Raw genomic sequence first — 18,998 nt, 5'->3', positions numbered from 1 at the left:
AGTGCATTAGATAAAAATAGTGTTCTAATTTATGACTCAAGCTCTTACACTGTGTACTTTACTGAATGATGTCAGAGGGTTTTTTTAAACAACTGCTTTGGTAATTTTTTGCAAAAAATACCAGGTAGCTGTGAGGAAGGAACAGTCCACAAGAAATAAACGGACTATAGTGGTACGTTTGTTTACAATCCCTTGTTAACAAACGTACCACTATAGAGCCATTTCATCACACATTTTTTTTTTATAATACAGTAGCTGACACAGCAGCATCTCATTACTGGGCTTACTTTTAATCATCCATATGAATGAACACCTACATGCAGAGCTCATAACCTATACAGTCTTTCTAATTTTTGATTATGGAGAAACTATTTATAGATTTCACTGGTTTAAATTCGTCATGGCATGTATGTAGTTTTCTATTCCATGCTACATTTCTCACTGGATCGGAGCCAACCTGTCAATTACTTTCATCCTTTGACTTCAAGAATGAAATCGCATAGGTGTTTGTTTAAAAGGCTTTTCCCAAAAAAAATAATCACCGGTACAATTACTGACAACCCCTTGTGAATCAGATGCTGAGGTTAATGCAGTTTTTATGCATGCAACTTCGTCGTTTTCTTCAAGTGTGGACAGCATTCCATGTCCCATTCATTAAATCCCCTCCTGTTTTCCAACAAAGTTACACATTCATTACTTAGCAATTGTGGTCTATTATGGCCCATGTTTTCAGTCATTAAGTAAAGCCTGAGGGGCCCAAACCCCGCTCTGCCCTCCCATCTTGCCTGGGCTGCTATGCCCAGACAGCATGGCAGTGGATCTTGGTAAGGAAAGGCATCTGCATGGCCTATGAATAAATAATAATCCTGTGCTGTTAGGTAAGTAAATAAAAGGAAAGAGTTGAGTGTTGTTTACCTTTACAAAGCCTTATTAATATAGTTTTCTTCTAAGAGAAAACATCTCTGGCACCACACTCGTAAACATATTCAACATTTATTATGAGAAAGTGGTGGGGGGGTGGGTATAGTGTTGCTTCACCATGACCATTTCACCCTAAACAGCCAGTCAACGAGGGTTGTGGAAGGGATGCATACAGGAGCGGTTCTTATATCACTCGCCACTGATGTTGGCCGTGGCCAAACACAACCTCAGGTGGCATTCTACTCACCACTGCACAAGTGCTTCAGCCCGTAAAATAAATCTTCATCAATAGCCATAATCGTTATACTGCTGGATGAAGACCTTTATCCAACACGGTCCCCTTCCTACAGTCTTGCGGTGTCATAATTCGTCTCGCTTCCGCACATGAGCTGATCTCATCCGCTCCATCTTCATGGTCGTCTTCCTCTTGGGCGTGTTCCCTCCTTTGCCTACCATTCCTTTGCCAGTCTCGTCCGTCGGCCATTGCTCCTTAAAGTGACGTGTCCTGCCAAGTCTTCTTACTTTTCGATTTAAAGCTTTCGTGACTGCATGGATTCATATTCTTGGTTCTTTCGGTAAAGTCACGTAGAAGGGAAATAATAAAATAATACAAATAAAACATCATAAGATAAAATTCTCACGACGTTTTGGCCACAAGCAAGCAGCCGTCCTCAGGTGAAAAACAGGGCTGTCGGAAAGACAGCGACGTTTCGGCCACAACGCAAGCAGCCGTCCTCAGGTGAAGAACAGGGCTGTCATTAGGACGCTGTCTTTCCGACAGCCCTGTTCTTCACCTGAGGACGGCTGCTTGCGTTGTGTCCAAAACGTCGTGAGAATTTTATCTTATGTTTAATTTTTTTTATTTTATCATTTCCCTTCTAGGTGACCGAAAGAACCAAGAATAAGTCTTCTTACGTTTCTTAAAAATCAATACGATTTATCTCGGTGGCATTTGTTTCGTTGTCTTTATTAGTGCTCATATTTCTGATCCATATGTCATAGCAAGCAATATGGACCCAATTAAAACGTTCTTCGTATTGGAATGTTGCTTTCCATAGTTTTATCATTGCACTCCACCTTGCTTTTGCTGATCTCTCTAGTTTGTCATTTTGATCCTGTTCTGCCTTCACTATTTTTTCATTCATTTCCTGTAGTTCATTTCTGTCGGTTGTTGTAATGACTGTTATCAGTAAATCTGAGATGGTAATACTTTTTGCTCCTATTTGTTTTATGCATTTTTATCTCCAGTCGAGTTTTTTTGCATATAATTTGTCAGAATAGCCTTACTGAGAACATATTTCCTTGCCTGGACTCCTCTGTTGATGTATTATATTGTATTTTTTCATCTCAGTATAGCTGTTTCATGTATATAAACGGTTTCATTAATTTCAATATGTTTTTCCGTATCAAGGCTTAGATGAAAGCTTAGATGACTGCATTCGTTTTCTTTGAAACCAATTATTTTTTAGAGTATGCAAAAGCCAGGCATAATGTATGTGATATTGCTTTTTTTAGAATCTGAATGATTGTAGGTATGTGGTCAATAGTAAAAAAAATACCATATTTATGAGTGCATATGCTTGTATAAAGAAATTGCATAGTGGTTTCACGCACTACCTTGCAATCTCAGCATCCAGGGATTGCTTCTTGGCTCTAAAGCCCTTTGACAATTGGTGTATGTACATTAAAATATCCTCAACTTCCTCTTGGTTGAGTCAATCTGTGAGTCCTTCGCGCAATGTGTTATTGACATCAGAACTGGTAAGACAAAGTAATGGTGTCAGCCCCACTGCCTTCATCTTTGCCGTTCTGTTCATACTCGGTGCTTGCTCTCACCATTTACCACAATGGTATAGGCTAAAAGTGCGTGTGTGTGCTATGCCTGTGTGTACACTTGGCATGTGTGTGTGTTTTTTTTAGCCAACTCTGGGTTGCTTTCAGTTTGTATTTGCACCACATTGGCACCTCAGGGGTTTTATCGAGTTGTGCTGTACAGCAAGGACCACCGACCTCATCATTCATGCTGAGTGGTGAGCACAGGGGGAAGCCATGCAGGAGAAAAGGAGCATATGAACAGGCATTGTGGAAGATATGGCGACTGGAAACACGAAGGGGGACAAACCTAATTCAAGGATCACAGAAGATGTTATTGAAAGGGTCATAGGGGGAGGGAGGGAGGATGGAGAAGACATTTGTGAAAGATATTTGTTTTTGTGGTTTTAAGTGATATATAAATTAAAATGTGTTGTGTGGATCATGCAGCTAATCCTGTGCCCTCTAAAAATGTCTGACATAGCTCCACTGAAATTAAGGACTAAATCACTGTTCTGCCTCCTGAGATGTAACCTAAGTTTTCATATGGATTGAGCTGGCTCGGCTCATGGTTTCAAAAAATAACTGAACAATAACAGCTTTAGTAAAGTCCAACTCTTGAGAGTTTGTTAAGTAGATTAGCATAGAGGAAACCGCTCAGGTTATCTGCTTAGCTGAAGAGAGAGTAAATCTTGCGAGTGTGCAATATTAACCTTTTAAGAATAGTGGGTGAACGCCTTAATTTGTAGCTTCCGGCACATTTCTGCCTGCCTCTGCTGCCATGCAGTATTCAGAAAGTGATTTGGCTGGATGCTGATAAACCAGCTGGAATACATTTTGTAAATATATAAAAGGGAGAAAAATACACAATACAATAATGTTATAGAAATAACAGAATGTTAATTAATTATTATTACATATTTAGTTTATTGTGTTTTATTTGAAAAGCCTTAACACATGGAGTATTGCATTATACAGTGGGGATATGGGTTGCATAATAGATGGTATTCAGCCACTTTGCCGAAATCTTGTAACCCACTGCATTTCTGAACTGAACAAAACAACTCCTGTTTTTTTTGCTTGTCAGTCCTAGAGCTTAGATCCAGAGGCTTGTAAGTGCTTGCTCAGTATCCTGACACGTGCATTAGCCCCCTGAGCCTACCTGTCTAGTCTAATTTATAATTCCAAGTTCTCGTATATGGAGCAAAACACTAAATTTTATTCAAAAGCGTGTTTTGTACAGTTCCCTCTTCTTAGGCGAAACTCTTGTTTTCTCTGTACTTGTGCTTAGAAATGTACTGTTATTCTTATATTTAACCCACGAGCCCTACATGAAGTGGATAAAACTTACATATGAAAGTGTTCATGCTGCGTACACATTATTTATTCACTGTCCATGTGAGCACAATGCTTCCCCATGAAGCCAGATATGAGAGGTATCTTAATGGTATCAGACAGAAAAGTAACCCCCTGTATTAGTGAGCCCTGGGCAGTGCCCATGTCTGTTGACGATGCTGATGGGAAACAGATTATCCGTGAATCACCTGCCAGATAGTGGTACTCCTTCATTATGGCAGTATTAATTATTTGATCAATTATTTATTATTGATTTGATGGGGAGGAGTGGGGCAGCCTTCCAAATCCCCACTGGTTCCTCCCTCAACAACTGTCCATATTCTGAACACATACAACATGTGATCACCACTTGCTGCTGACTTGTTGCTAGTGGGGATGAGAGAAAATCCATTTTATTGTTGCCCAAATTGAGAATGGCTCATGTTAGGGCCAGACAAGAGTGTTTTACTGGTAGGAACCTCCTGGTTACACCAGCCCACGGGGGATTATTATGTCCATCTGTCGTGCATCCAAAAATGGGAGGGGTGGGGCTGGGTGGGGAGGGGCTGGGTGGGGAGGGTGGGAGGAGTGGGGCTGGGTGGGGAGGGGCTGGTCACCCCGTGGTGCCCTTATAAAACTCAACGTTTAACCTACTCACGCCGGCTTGTGCCCGCCCTCACAGTCGGGCATATTTGCGGAATACACCACGCCGCCGTTGACCCTGGCCATTGACCGAGCAACCCAACGTTCCTACCAGCTCCCTCCGCAGGAATGTGTTCTCGAAGCTGCCAATGTCATGACGTGCAGTTACCTCATCCATACATGTTATCATATGCCTGATCCTACTTAGCATCAGAGATTTGAGCTGATGAGACTGTGAAGTGTTGTGGCCACATGGACAACTTGTGTTGTTCTCGCCTTGGCACATTATCCAGCCCATCCTATCTCCTCAGGTCCTGGAGTTTCTCAGCGAGGTCTCATACCTAGACTTTTTTAATCCAATACACCCCTAGCTCGTTTATTAGAAGAAACGTTTGTTTGCTTGGCTTTGTAAGACTGAAGTCCAGGAATTGTAGTTTGTTTTTACATTAAATAACTGGGTCAAAATGATGTAATCAATTCCACTTATATTAATACCTGGGAGACAGTAGAGATGTTTTTATGGCAGACTGTTACTTGCCGTGGGGAAATAAAACTTCTGCCATTGTTCAGGAATGCTAATTAAGAAGGGGTCAACCCACCCATTTGGTCATATAAGCAAATTGCTTAATATTCAATCGTTGGATTTCTTCAAAGCTTTATTATTAAACAGCATCATAATGCAGTGGAATAGTGTTTAAAATGATATGGTATGAACCCGGCAATCTTGAGTTTGAATCCCAGAAATGGCTAACACCGTTGCTATGAGTGACGTGTGGAGAATTCTATTTTAGCCACAACCCACACTAACCAGTGTGGTGTAGTATGGAAAAACCATCCCCATGATGAACATGACATGGAGATTTTCCGTCAACAGCGGATTGAAAAAAGACTAAATTATTATTTTATAATACGACATTTGTACTAGAATAGCATATGGCTAAAATGTGCGCTTAAGTGAAATGTGCATCATGTTGAATTCAGCTTTAATAAAAGCGGGGCTGCCTTGCTCTTTTGTCTAGGAACCAGGATGACTATCAGTTGGTGCGCAAGCTGGGCCGGGGCAAATACAGCGAGGTGTTTGAAGCCATCAACATCACCAACAACGAGAAGGTCGTCGTCAAAATACTCAAGGTACACAGACCTGGGGCAGCATTTAAGTTGGTAATGCTAACATATGCTGCTTTCACCTTGCTACATTTATTCTGGTAATGTTCTGCAAGATACCATGGTACTTATACTTCATACAAAGTGCCCCATGACCACTTTGTCATCATAATAATACATTCTGTCAAGATTGTCACATTCAGCCAATTGTTCACTTCATAAATGCCTTCAGAATTGTCCCCGACCGGAGATCTGTCATAATTCAGCGAGACAATCAGCTTACTGTTAACCTACCAAATGTCTTTAAATTACATCATACTCTGAAGATGCATTGCATTGAAGAGAGACTACTAACCCCACCCATTCTGGCATTGCCCATGATCCTCTGCCAATGATACTGCATCAATGGCATTAACCCAACCCGACCCCAGCCATCCTTACCGAAGTGTAACCTCGTTATTTAATTCCTGTTTCTTGTGTTTTCCTGCATGTGCCATCTCATGTTTTAGGTCCCACATATCTCCGTTGACACAATGTCTATTTTTTCCCTTTACAAGTGTCCCCCAAACGAATGTTTTCCCGTATCGGTAGTCAAACATTCTGTTTCTAGCATACGTTTGGCATTCATTTTCTTCCTCTTCTCTTAACACGTGTAGAGTAGTGATAGGCTGGAAATGCCTGTAACTAGAGAAGCAGAGACACACACAGCACGTGAGATCTAGAGTGAGAGATATGCATTAAATAGAGATATACAGGATCAGAGATCCAGTGGGAATATGAGGAAAAGGGTACCACAAACAAAGTAAAAAGAGCATTCCCTGCTCCAAATTCCCCCTTGATATAGTGTTGGAAATGTCCGGTCCGCTAACGAACAATAGATCGATGTTTCACTGTCTATAAGTGAATCAGTGTAAATCTCAGCATTACATGAAAGTCAATCGGCCTGTCAAGGTTTTTTTTTTTCCTCAGTGACACAAAAATAAAACCCATATATACATATCCCTGCATGAATCTGTGTGTGTGCTGATGTAGGCCAGTGTGGGAGCGGTAATGCAGCGGTTAGCACACCGCTTTGAACCCATTGACCTGATTTAAATTCCCGCTTATTGCCAACATTGGTGTTGTATATCTGAGCCATCCCTTGGGCCTCCCCTAGGTCGACTCAGCCTTAAATGAGTACCTGGTACGGAGTGTAAACATCAGTCATGTTGGAGACAAAGGTGGCTAGGCATGCTGCTGGCCACCCACCCCCTCGTGTACTGCTCTAGCCTTAATAAGTGCCTGCCAACAGCACACACATATATATACGTACATATGTTAAAGGATATATGGTGTGTCTTTGTGTATATGTATGCATATATGTGTGCCAGTGGTCTCAATCAACCCATTCCACTGGGGTCTGTCCCGTGACCTGCCAGGGAGCCTTTCACACTTCATGTAGCCTCGAAGTGCACCTAGCCTGGCACAATCGCCGAGGTGACCACTACCACTATGTAGCGAGTGGCGGCTGTTGTTGTTCTGTGTGGCTTGTGCGTTCCATGCATGCATGTATGCATATTTATGTGTTTATTCATGTTATAATAGTCATGTCCAGAAATTGTACTCAGGTAGCCAATGCACTATTCAATCACTGCATCGTCACTTTCCCATTATCTCCACATTTTACCTTAATTATCATCCTCAGGCCATAAAGGAACACTTCATCCCTCAGGCATTAACTATGCCAAATGAGCAAATTAACTGATTAATTTGGCCTTTTGTTTACATGGCTTTTGTGGTTTATAATTGAGTTGGAAACTATCAATCTCACTACATTTCATAAACCTTGTTTTATCTTTGTTGAAACCTCAGAAAGTAAACTGAGGATTTCAGTGGTGCTGGCTCAGGACTTTGAGTAGCACAGTTACACATTCCTGTGGAGGGAGCTGGTAGGAACGTTGGGTTGCTCAGTCAATGGCCAGGGTCAACGGCGGCGTGGTGTATTCCGCAAATATGCCCGACTGTGAGGGCGGGCACAAGCCGGCGTGAGTAGGTTAAACGTTGAGTTTTATAAGGGCACCACGGGGTGACCAGCCCCTCCCCACCCAGCCCCACCCCTCCCACCCCCCACCCAGCCCCACCCTCCCCACCCAGCCCCTCCCCACCCAGCCCCTCCCCACCCAGCCCCTCCCTGCACGACGGACGGACGGACACAATAATCCCCTGTGGGCTGGTGGAACCAGTGGGTTCCTACCAGTATTAACTCATTCACCAATAGGCCCAATTAGTATTATTGTTGTTACATATTTTTATACTTGCGTATCCGTTCTCTTTTGTCAGCAGAAGTGTCGATCTGTATTTTGGTCTTCAGTTTAAAAGATAATTATATGATAGGGACTTGTTTTTTAGTCAAGTTTGGCCTAGGAAAAGCCCAGACCAGTTTCAAATACCAATTTCCATTGGTGTTATTTATGAGCATGAACAAATGCACTAATAAAAAAAAGATCCCCGTTTAGCATTACACGCCACAGGGACATGATCTGATCATGAGCATCCGTTATGGCTGGCACACCACACAAGGGGGTCGTGTGGCCATGACCACGCCCGGTCGCCTTGTTGTCTCCAATGCTGAGGTTTAGTTTATTCAACGGGTATTCGTTTAAGGCCCAGTTGACCTAGAACAGGTTTAGATACCAACTTGCCACTTATGCGCATGGCCAGGAATCAAATCCTGGTCACAGACATTGCAGAGCAGTGCGCTTAATACCAAACGTTTGCTCCCCCATGCAAACATGCACACAAATCGATATCAACCCAAACAGAGAATCTTTAAAATACTTTGGGAATGAGGAAGGTATAGCAAGAGAGGGGAAAGTTGGCATTTCAGTCAATAGGCCTCCAGGACATACATAAAAAAGGTTTAAGAGATTAATTAAATAAAATCAGCATAGATTAAATGGAATTGGTTGAGGTCTAAATAGCTAGGGGCACATCAATGAAGCGAAAGCCATTCACCAACAAAATGAATTGTCCTATATATATATAAAAAATTGCACCAATTCCAGCATATTGGTTAACTTTGTTGATAAAATACAGCAACAACAATGTAAAATGAACTCATTCTCTATGCAACTGTGAAACAAAATGTGTCGCCTAAGGTTTGCATTGTAAACCTTAGGCGACACATTTCTTGGGATTTTTTCAGAGTAGATTTAAAGTTAGGACTTACAGGTCTTTTTCCAATTTAAACACGTTTTCGATTGAATTAGTATTACAAATTCTAAGTATTTTGCATAAATTTGTCACTAATATTACACCTTTTCTTCTCTATAAAAGGGAAATTTGTGAATATTTGTGTCTGTTCAAAATGTTTAGTGTACTTCCCGACATGCAACAAACTTGAAATTTGCCATGTGGGTTCTTTCCAGACTGTACACCATGCAAAAATTCTAAATTATAAAATTATAAATGACTTTGGTCATTTTGGGGGGGGGGGGTGGGGCGCATTAATTCATATTTTTTGCACGGCAAGTGAGCTGTGACGTCACATCTGTCATGTCACCCGCGCATGCGTAGTGCTTAGCGCGCCGCTCTATGAACCCGGCGACCCGAGTTCGATTCCCGCTCACGGCCACCACCGGTGACGATTATTTCAACCGGTCCTGGGCCTCCTCTAGGTCGACTCATCCTCAAACGAGTAACTGGTGTGGTGTGTGAACATCGCCACTTGGGAGACAAAGGTGGTCGGGCGTGGTGAAAATTTCAAATCAAGACTGAAATTCAAAAAGTATTTTTTTCCATTGTGCTCCGATGTGTTTTCGGATTGTACTGGAACCTTTGGTACAACGTGAAAACACATTGGGTAGTAAACAAAATTTGAATGTTTTTAAACAACGTGTGTGACAAAAATCACCTAATACCAGCCACTGGTTATTACCTCACTATTCGTACGTATCTTACAGAGTCCACCATATGAGTGTTTAAATGTTCAGATTATTTTATCTCTCATACCCTCCAAACCTAGAAGTTCCGATATATCTTGTTCTAAACAGAAACATGCGTTTAAGATCTATTTAAACATCCAAAGATCTTACTGATATTCTCAGTTCTTCTCTTAACTGCCTTACAGAGTCAACATCCAATCACTGAAAATCCTCTGAACTGACAACGAATTTTTGTTAAGCACACTTTACAACGGTTGTTTAGCCTTTTAGAATTCTGGTAAACACGTTCCCTGGCTTGCATAATAAACCTATCCCTCTAAAAATTATAGCACTACCTTCCAACCACCTTCATGCATAAGGCAGCCGGTGAGTACGGTGTTACTGCTGGGGTCTTTAAAATTTAGATTAATAGATGTTGGAGAAATTTTATGATACATTTTTTATACTCTTTGGTTTTTTCGGTAAAGTCACGTAGGTTAAAAAAGAAAACAAATAAATCTAATCACGACGTTTCGGAGGCAACACAAGCTTCCGTCTTCAGGTGGAACCGTCACAGCAAAATTACTGTATCAAGTGACTTTACCAAAAAAAAACAAAGAGTATGGATCCTTGCAGTCACGAAAACTTCAAATCTATAATTTTTTTTTATCAATCTGTGTTTTCAAGCTTTTCATGCATTTCAAAACACTGTGCACTTTCTCATAGGGCTTAGTATAGTGTTCAATATGCTGCAGCCAGACTTGTCTTACAATAAAAATTACTCATAAATTCACTCCTCGACTACCCGAACTACGTAGACTGCCAGGAACTGGAAGGTGTAAATTTATCTTTTAACGATCACTTTCAAGTTGTCAAACAAGCTTGGGCCACTGTATTTAGCAGAAACATTGCCAAGTTACGTTTCAAACAAATTACTATCCAGTGGTGCATCTTTTGTATTAAAATAATGGCAGATAAAATTATGCATTGCTGAATGAGCAGTTCGTATTTTTGCACCAAAGTTGCGGAACAGCTTACCCGAAAATATAATTAACGCACCCATAATAATTTTAAGACTAAATTAAATACAATACATTTTAGATAGCGTATGAATAACTCGAATAAAGTGGACAAAAAAGACATTAGTCTCAACCACATCATGGGACCTCAATTTACAGTTTTATTTTTTCTTGTTTGGTTGTTGGCAGTGTTGTTTTTTGACATTGTATTTCGTTGGTAGTCTCTACCTGATGCCGAGAGGTGTACGGCATTAGGGGCGCACAGCATAAATGATAAAGTATGGTTGATGAAGTTAATGTCGGCTACATTGACCCTGGTCAGGGGCCAATATCACCTCCCGTTTTTGTCCATTCACATGAGAGGACAATGACTTTGCCTCCAATCTTGGCCATGTGACAACCAGCATCGCTTCTGGCTGAGTGTTCAGTCTAATTCATTTGCACATGATGGTGTGCAAAAGTGATGTCGGAAAGAGAGAGTCTTTTTTTATCTTGTACCGCCCACTTCTGTATCTCACCGAGTCCATCATACGACGCTGGAGCGACGATCCTTCTTGAGCACAGTTTCAAACATTAACTATATTTGGAGTTTGCATGTTCTCCCGATGGTTGCGTGGGTTTTTCTCTGGGTCCTCCGGTTTTCCCCTCCTCATTTAGAATCAACATGCATTTAGATGTTTGGCTGCTGTACATTTCCACGTGATAAAGCCACTTCATTTAGCTATCATTTGTGGCCAGGTCGCTTCTGAAAAAGAGCTGTATAGCTCAGTGGGCCTTACCTGGTAAAATAAAAATGAGTTTAGTTTAAAAAAAATCTGGAACACCCTGCCGCCAGACATACAAAATGCGTCAGGTGTCTCTGAATTCCGTGGTCTGTGCAAGACTTGCCTTCCCATAAAAATGTTTTTTTTAATAAAAAACTATCTTCTTTACTTTTCATTTATTTTGTTTTAGTACTTCCCTTTCATATGCTATTCCTTTGCGCACGTTTGCTCTTTATTTTGCTCATGGTATCATTTTGTGGCGAGGTCGCTTCTGAAAAAGAAGCTCATAGCTCAATGAGTGTTACCTGGTAAGATAAAAAAATAGTTTAGTTTTATTTGTACATTTTTTTAAAGTGATTTGCTTACCTTTCCTATACTTTGCACTCCTATTGTATTTTTGCATTGTTTGTTGTATCATTCTGATCCTGCCCCTACTGGACATCTGTGGAAAAGTGCTGTATAGCTCATCTGATTCCTCCAGTATAAAGAAATATTCAGATTCTGACACACATGTGAATGCGTCGTGTTAATTTTTCGTTGTGTCATTTAAACTAATGATGGACCTGTGCTGTAATTGTAATGGCCGGTTTTAAAACTGATGTATCTCGTTAGAGACATCTCATCAGCCTATCATCTGGTTGTACATAAAGGGTTGCTTGATTAATTCATTTTAACTGTTTGTTGTACGTGTTGCTGCGTTTTTGTTTCCCTTAACAGCCTGTTAAAAAGAAGAAAATCAAGAGAGAAATAAAAATATTAGAAAACTTACGCGGCGGACCCAATATCATCACCCTGCTTGATGTAGTAAAAGACCCTGTGGTGAGTTCCGAACCAATTTCCATCGCTGTTTTCACATTTTAGCCACGACTTTTAAGACTATTGGCTTAGCTTAAGGGTAGTTGAGATAAATAAAACCCAGGAAAGAGAAGGATGCTTTTTCACACTTTCTTCAAGGAATGTTTTAATGTGGGTTTTAGTGATGTGTCCTGAAAACCTGTGTTTCAGGCAATGAAGCTTCAAGATTTTATCTCTGAAATTAATTTGTTTGGACATTATGTAGGCATGAAACTATGCCTCACTTTATACATTTCAATGCTCAATGCATACATCTAATCACCTGTGTGAGAATCAGTTATTTATACTTTAAATCACAATGTGCAAATTGTGCCAATGTTACATTTAGGCTAACGGAGCCTTAAAAAGGAAATAAAATACAACCAAGATGGTAGAAATAAGACAAGGATCAATTCTTGAATCGAATCGCAAACTCATCTTGATTGGGGAAGGGGGAGAGTGTGTAAATCGTTACTTGCCTTCTGTTAAGTAAAAATGGTATCGACAGTATGATGTGAGTATCAGGATCTTTATTTATCCTGGACAAATCTGATGAGTTATAAAGCTTTTTTTTCACAGATGTCCAGGAATGCAACTATTGCATTGGGTTTTACAGTTTGCAGTATTATTTATATTTTAAGATTGTCAGAATGTATTTTATTTTACAAGTAAGAACAAATCGTGTATGTAACGTATTGGAGGTGAAATGTCAGCTTGTTTGTGGAAAATAGGGCAGAAGTTTTTCTGGCTGTTTGTCCAAATGCATTCCATCCAGAGGGGGAGCACGTTTCATCACAGCTGATGTTCGCATAGTGGAGTGGTCCACAATAGGAGAGGCAGGCTAGTACGGAACTAGGGTATGGCCCAGAATTCAAGATGTGCAATTGAGTCAAAGCAATGGACAAGTTTCTTAAAATCTCTTTTCACTCGGCAGTCTAAATGGGTACACCACAGTTAGTCGATCAGAAGACCACATTTGGTGGGGAAAAGTTTGAATGTTCCAACCTCTTTCAAGACATGAAAAATAATAATAGGTTTTACCATTTTTGGCAATAAAACTGGTATTAATATGTTCAAACACCAAATAGATATACACATTGCAAGGGATCAAGTTTGCACTAACCACATGGTTAAACATGCAAACAAGCATACTCTCACAATATATGCATTCATCTTCTTGGTTCTTTCGGTAAAGTCACGTAGAAGGAAAATAATAAAAATAAAACATAATAAAATAATTCTCACGACATTTCGGCCACAACGCAAGCAGCCGTCTTCAGGTGGAGAACAGGTCTGTCGAGATGGCAGAGTCAGACTCCATGCTGTCAGAGTCAGACTCTGCCTTCTCGACAGACCTGTTCTCCACCTGAGGACGGCTGCTTGCGTTGTGGCCGAAACGTCGTGAGAATTTTTTTTTATTATTTTCCTTCTACGTGACTTTACCGAAAGAACCAAGAAGATGAATCAGTGCAGTCACGAAAGCTTTAATTCGAAATATATGCATTGTCCTTGAAACTGGTTGGCCTGCACCAGAGACAGCCTTCTTTATGGCCTCGTCTCACCAGTGTCGGACCAAAGAATGCCAAAAGGTGAACAAGGACAATGCATGTATCAGAGCATTAATAGCTTTGGGTGAGCGGCTATATTAATGGGACCTTTTTGCCAGTATCAAAGTATCAAGATGTTTGGCCAGCGTAAAAGAGTAGGCAGAAGTACCCTCTGTCCCGAGCTCCGCGTTGTGGCAGGCGTTCCTGTCGGTAGTCGCGTGAGCAAACCATTGCGGGGGCTGCACCTTTAGCTTTTGATTGCGTCTCTGGAAATGTGGCGTTTCACATGTTGGGGGGAGTGCGCTGTGGGCGTGGGGCAACGTGGAACAATTTTCGCTTTTTGTAATGCGTCCATGCTGTCAACCCACTGGTTGCACATTTTCATAATCTGACGAAAATATAAATGTATGGAAACAATGTACATAAATATTTTGATCATAGGTTAATTGTAAGGGTGAACTGGCAGCTTTCAGAGTGATCGCTTCACGGATGTTAAATAATAGCACCCATGCTTGGTTTGCTGCACTGCGATTGATCTGCATGAACCTTGGCCCTGCCATCACCACAACCAATTAAGAACATGTGCATCATTCAGAGCATGCGAGGCTTAATGCATTGGCTGCTTATCTGCGCTAATTGTTTATCATTGATTCTAAAGGTTGCCAAGGCCGTGGATAAGGTTATTACACTGTGTAACAAAAAAAATTGTCCCTGGGTAGTAAGTCTTATTTCCTAATTGCTTATGCCTCAAAAGTACAGAAAATGGCTATTATTCCCCACAAACTTTGCTTTTGTGACCAGGACAGTGATATTTTGAAATGTACCTTTTTTCAATGAGAAAACGTGTGCGTTTGTGTCATTCCATCACATAATATCCAGGTCACAAAAGCAAAGTTTGTGGGGAATAATAGCTACTTTCTATACTTTTTAGGCATAAGCAATTAAAAAATAACACTTACTACCCATGGACAAAAATCGTGTTACACAGTGTTACGTATGTTAAAAACCTCCAAATGATCGATGGCTATGTTTGTAACGCTACATTTTAAAGTAATGTTGGAAGCATTCATGCATTAGCCGTGTCCGTCTGTCTCTGAAACACGGGGTCGCGATGACGCTCGTGAAGATAAGCGAATGTAAATTCAATGTTTGTAGAAAGTTTTGTTGCTGTTATTGAATTACCCGAGAGAAAACTGGGCAAAATGGTCAAAGGGTTTCACAAAACTTGAAAAATCCATCGATAGCGAGTAAGCCTTTTTGGCCAATGCAATGATGTCACACGTTCATGACGTACTTACGGTAAAACCCTATTTTTGTAAGCGGTACAGAATCAACAAGTGTGCACGATTTTTCTTTCTTGTTTAGGTACTTTATAGGCTACCGTTTGTATGTGTTTGGGGGGGTAGGGGATATTTTATCACCAATTATATCCCAATTGAGTTAGTGGTGTCTAGGCTCGAAGAAAAACTCCATATCCATCACGTAAACACTCTAAACACTGTCACGTAAGAAAATTGTTTTGGAAAGAACAACACAAATAAATAATGCCCTCCATTCTGCATGTTCAGGAAGCTTTTTTTTATACATACTAAACATACTAGTTGGTGGAACAGGCTAAAAGTCCTTCACCCCTCCCCCCCTCTAGTTCATTGCAGAACAGGATCTTATTCACATTTTTGCAGATTATAAGAGTCGATGGGGTGAATTTGTTCTGATTTCCGCAGAAAACATTGCTGCATGGCTATCGCGTTGCTCGCGGCGCATAGTGCAGGGGGGGGGTGCATGTGGGAGTGCGAGCTTCACATGCGCCACCCTGGCCACGGGGCACGCGTATGCGCTGAGCGGGTGGAAGCGCACACGCGTGCCACACGCGTGCCACACGCGTGCCACACGCGTGCCACACGCGTGCCACACGCGTGCCACACGCCCTCCCCTGCGTTGTGCTGCGAGTTTAGTCTTCGTTACGGAGCTACATGCACGTACTTATGTATGTTGAACTACTTTCGTAAGTACATAGCCATCCGTGCTAATCGGAGGTGCGGAGGAAGGGCCAACATACTAAAGACATAAAAGCAGTTCTAAACAAATGAGACAGAATGAACAATTAAGTGCAGTTATTGATGAGGAGGTTGAGGCTGCTGAGAGCACCTGTTTTTACGTTGGGATTGACATTTAGAATCTCAGGAACACTAAAGCCGTGGGGGGGGGGGTCTTATGGTAATGGTGCCAAGATGCCCCATTTTTTGCTATCAAAGAGTTGATTATTAATTATTTAGCACCCGGCTCAACAGCACGAAGGACAGAAAGGGAGGCAGCTGATGGGGCATGGGGATGGTGAGACGGGGGCACAGTGCCATGGAAGCAAGGGGGTCGAGTGAGACACAAGGCATGGGGAGAGATCGATATGGGGCGGACAAGACATGGGGCATGTTGTGATCGAGACATGAACATGGAGCTTGCAAGATATGGAGGCACATTAAGTATTTGGCAAATGTGATATTTGGAGGTAATGGAATGGGAGACCTGGATATGAATGTGGATTCCCTTTCTTTCCCTCTCACTTCCTCTAGGTGGTTGTAAACATCATCTACCTTTTCCTCCTTGTAGTCTTGAGGTCAGCATGTAGACATCACTGATGATGGTGACATGCATAGGCTCCGCTCCCACCTTCCAGTGTGAATCTGTCACTGCTTCACGTGATATTTGAGGCATTATTTCTTAGCTCAGTGTCATGGGAACATGACACTGAGCTAAGAATGTCAAGTTGGCCATTTATGGTGAAGCACATAAATTGATGTGTAGTGTGGATTTGATAGAAATGCCAACTTTATTATTGGCATTTCTGGTGGATGTTCAGTCCTTGATTTGGTCTTGAATTGCAATCCACGTAATAGCAACAACACATCTCCTTGCCCTTGCGACTTAAGAAAATAGTTTCGTGATTCTCGTCGATGTGTTACAACACTAATGCATCAGCTTGTTTAATTTTAATTTAACCTTGATAAGGGGACTTCATTCACAAAAAATGTTGAGGACCACTGTAATAGCCTATGATTATGGTGTGTTTATATCCTTGACATTTGTTTTTCTCTTTCTGCAGTCGAGAACTCCTGCACTCGTCTTTGAACATGTTAACAACACAGACTTCAAGGTGGGTGACGCACGGTTAACAACTCGTTCCTTAAGTAATTAAGCATTGCTATCTATAAGTGGAGCGTGGGGCAGGGGAGGGGGTCGGAAGATGTTGCACTTTCAATATCTCTCCGTGTGCATATGCATGCAAATATAAAATGTGTTAACTGTCATGTGTTAATTAATATGTGCTATTTAACTGGATTTGAAGTGCTAGCACATTCTGTTCTGTGGATGAGTACATACATTTGTGTTTGGCTGGAGCTTAACCTGAATAGTTCAGTATAATTAAGTTATGATGTTTAAATGCCTGGTTGGAGCAGTGGCGAGATGTTAACTACCTAGTCTGGTATACAGAAGGTCGTGGGTTCGATCCCGACCCTGACGCCTGTATATTTGGAGTCTGCATGTTCCGTGCTCTCTGTCTCTCTCCCCGTGGTTGCATGGATTTTTCTCCAGGCCCTCTGGTTTTTCCTGCCACATTTAAAAAACATGCTCTTAAGAGTATTTGGCTGCTATAAATTTCCACATTGTAAGCCACTTCGTTGAGCTATCATTTGTGGCCAGGTCACTTCTGAAACAGAGCTCTATAGCTCGATGGGCCTTACCTGGTAAAAGTTTTACTGTCTGACTGGCTGGCTGGCGGGAGGGGAGGGATTTATGAACAGACAATCATGTCCAAAGGATGTGGAGGTTTAATATGGAGTACTTTCAAACATTCTCCTACTGCTGGATAGCACCATTCTGGCGAATTGCCCGATGATGCTGGATGCAATTACCAGCGAAACGTCGTACTCAAATTGTAAATGTTGTGGTTTCACGCTTCAACACACCGGTGGGCTAAATCAGTGAACTATTGGTCTTTTGTCAACGTCACACTTTTTTTACTGATTGGCCGTGTCGGGTGGTGGAGGGTTACGACACATTTATAAATAACGCGATCTAAACCCAAAAACGTTGATTATGAATAATATTGGTCGCGAAAGCCTGCCACGTGTTAAACTGGATAGCTCTATTAAGATGTCTCATCACTTCGGCGGCATGCATTCCCAGCAAGGGCAGTGAGTGCTACAATATGGAATAAATGTGGGCAATACTCTTAGTTCTAGATTTGAAGCTTTCGTGACTGCAAAGATTCATACTCTTAGGTTTTTTCGGTAAAGTCACGTAGGTAGAAAATATATCACGACGTTTCGATCGCAACACAAACAACCGTCATCAGCAGTTATCCTGCTGTTTGTTTCACCTGATGACGGTTGCTTGTGTTACGATCGAAACGTCGTGATCTACTAATTGGGTAAATGTTGCAGAATGTTCCAAAACTGTACCATGCCACATAGTGGCCTACATTTTCAAATTGTCAGTGGGTCTTTAAATATCTCCTTCACACCATCTGGTTAGCTTTGTTAATTCGTCACACAAATCGTGCAAGCACTGGGCTGTTTATATATTGATTTGAAGCTTTCGTGACTGCAGGAATCTATACTCTTTGGTTCTTTCGGTAAAGTCACGTAGGTATAAAATAAAATAGATCACGACGTTTTGGGTGCAACACAAACGTCCGTCATGCTTTCCCACCTGATGACGGACGCTTGTGTTGCGCCCGAAACGTCGTGATCTATTTTATTTTATACCTACGTGACTTTACCGAAAGAACCAAAGAGTATGTTTATATATTCTTAAAATAAATATACCATCAACTTAACAATATTTGGGATCTGATAAAAAGTGCTCTTTTTTTTGCATCTTCATGTACGTTTTTTTTTTATTTCACAACAATATAAATGGTCCCTTTGTGCTTGTATTTTACTCCTGTGACAGCAACTCTACCAAACCCTCACAGACTACGACATTCGGTTCTACATGTACGAAATCTTACGGGTGAGTTACAAGGTTGTGTTTTTTTTTACGATTGCCATTTAACTCTTAATAAAGACCAACAAAATCATACGTTGAACAGTATCCTTATGCAATAATGGATATTTG

At 41.3% G+C, this 18,998-nt stretch overlaps 1 protein-coding gene across 5 annotated transcripts in view; it reads left to right on the top strand.

Annotated features, from left to right (window-relative positions):
• LOC144735209 (casein kinase II subunit alpha) overlaps nt 1-18,998 on the top strand; it is a 43,165-nt gene that overhangs the window by 9,079 nt on the left and 15,088 nt on the right. For all 5 annotated transcript variants that reach the window (XM_078617687.1, XM_078617683.1, XM_078617684.1 and 2 more), the window contains exons 3-6: nt 5,730-5,841; nt 12,217-12,318; nt 16,981-17,031; nt 18,834-18,893. In XM_078617687.1, coding sequence (XP_078473813.1) covers nt 5,730-5,841; nt 12,217-12,318; nt 16,981-17,031; nt 18,834-18,893 — 325 coding nt within the window. The remainder of the gene's footprint in view (nt 1-5,729; nt 5,842-12,216; nt 12,319-16,980; nt 17,032-18,833; nt 18,894-18,998) is intronic.

The sequence above is a fragment of the Lampetra planeri genome, chromosome 54 (assembly GCF_965212315.1).
Source record: "Lampetra planeri chromosome 54, kcLamPlan1.2.h2, whole genome shotgun sequence".
Taxonomy (NCBI): Eukaryota; Metazoa; Chordata; class Hyperoartia; order Petromyzontiformes; family Petromyzontidae; genus Lampetra; species Lampetra planeri.
This window is presented reverse-complemented; position numbering and strand designations above follow the sequence as displayed.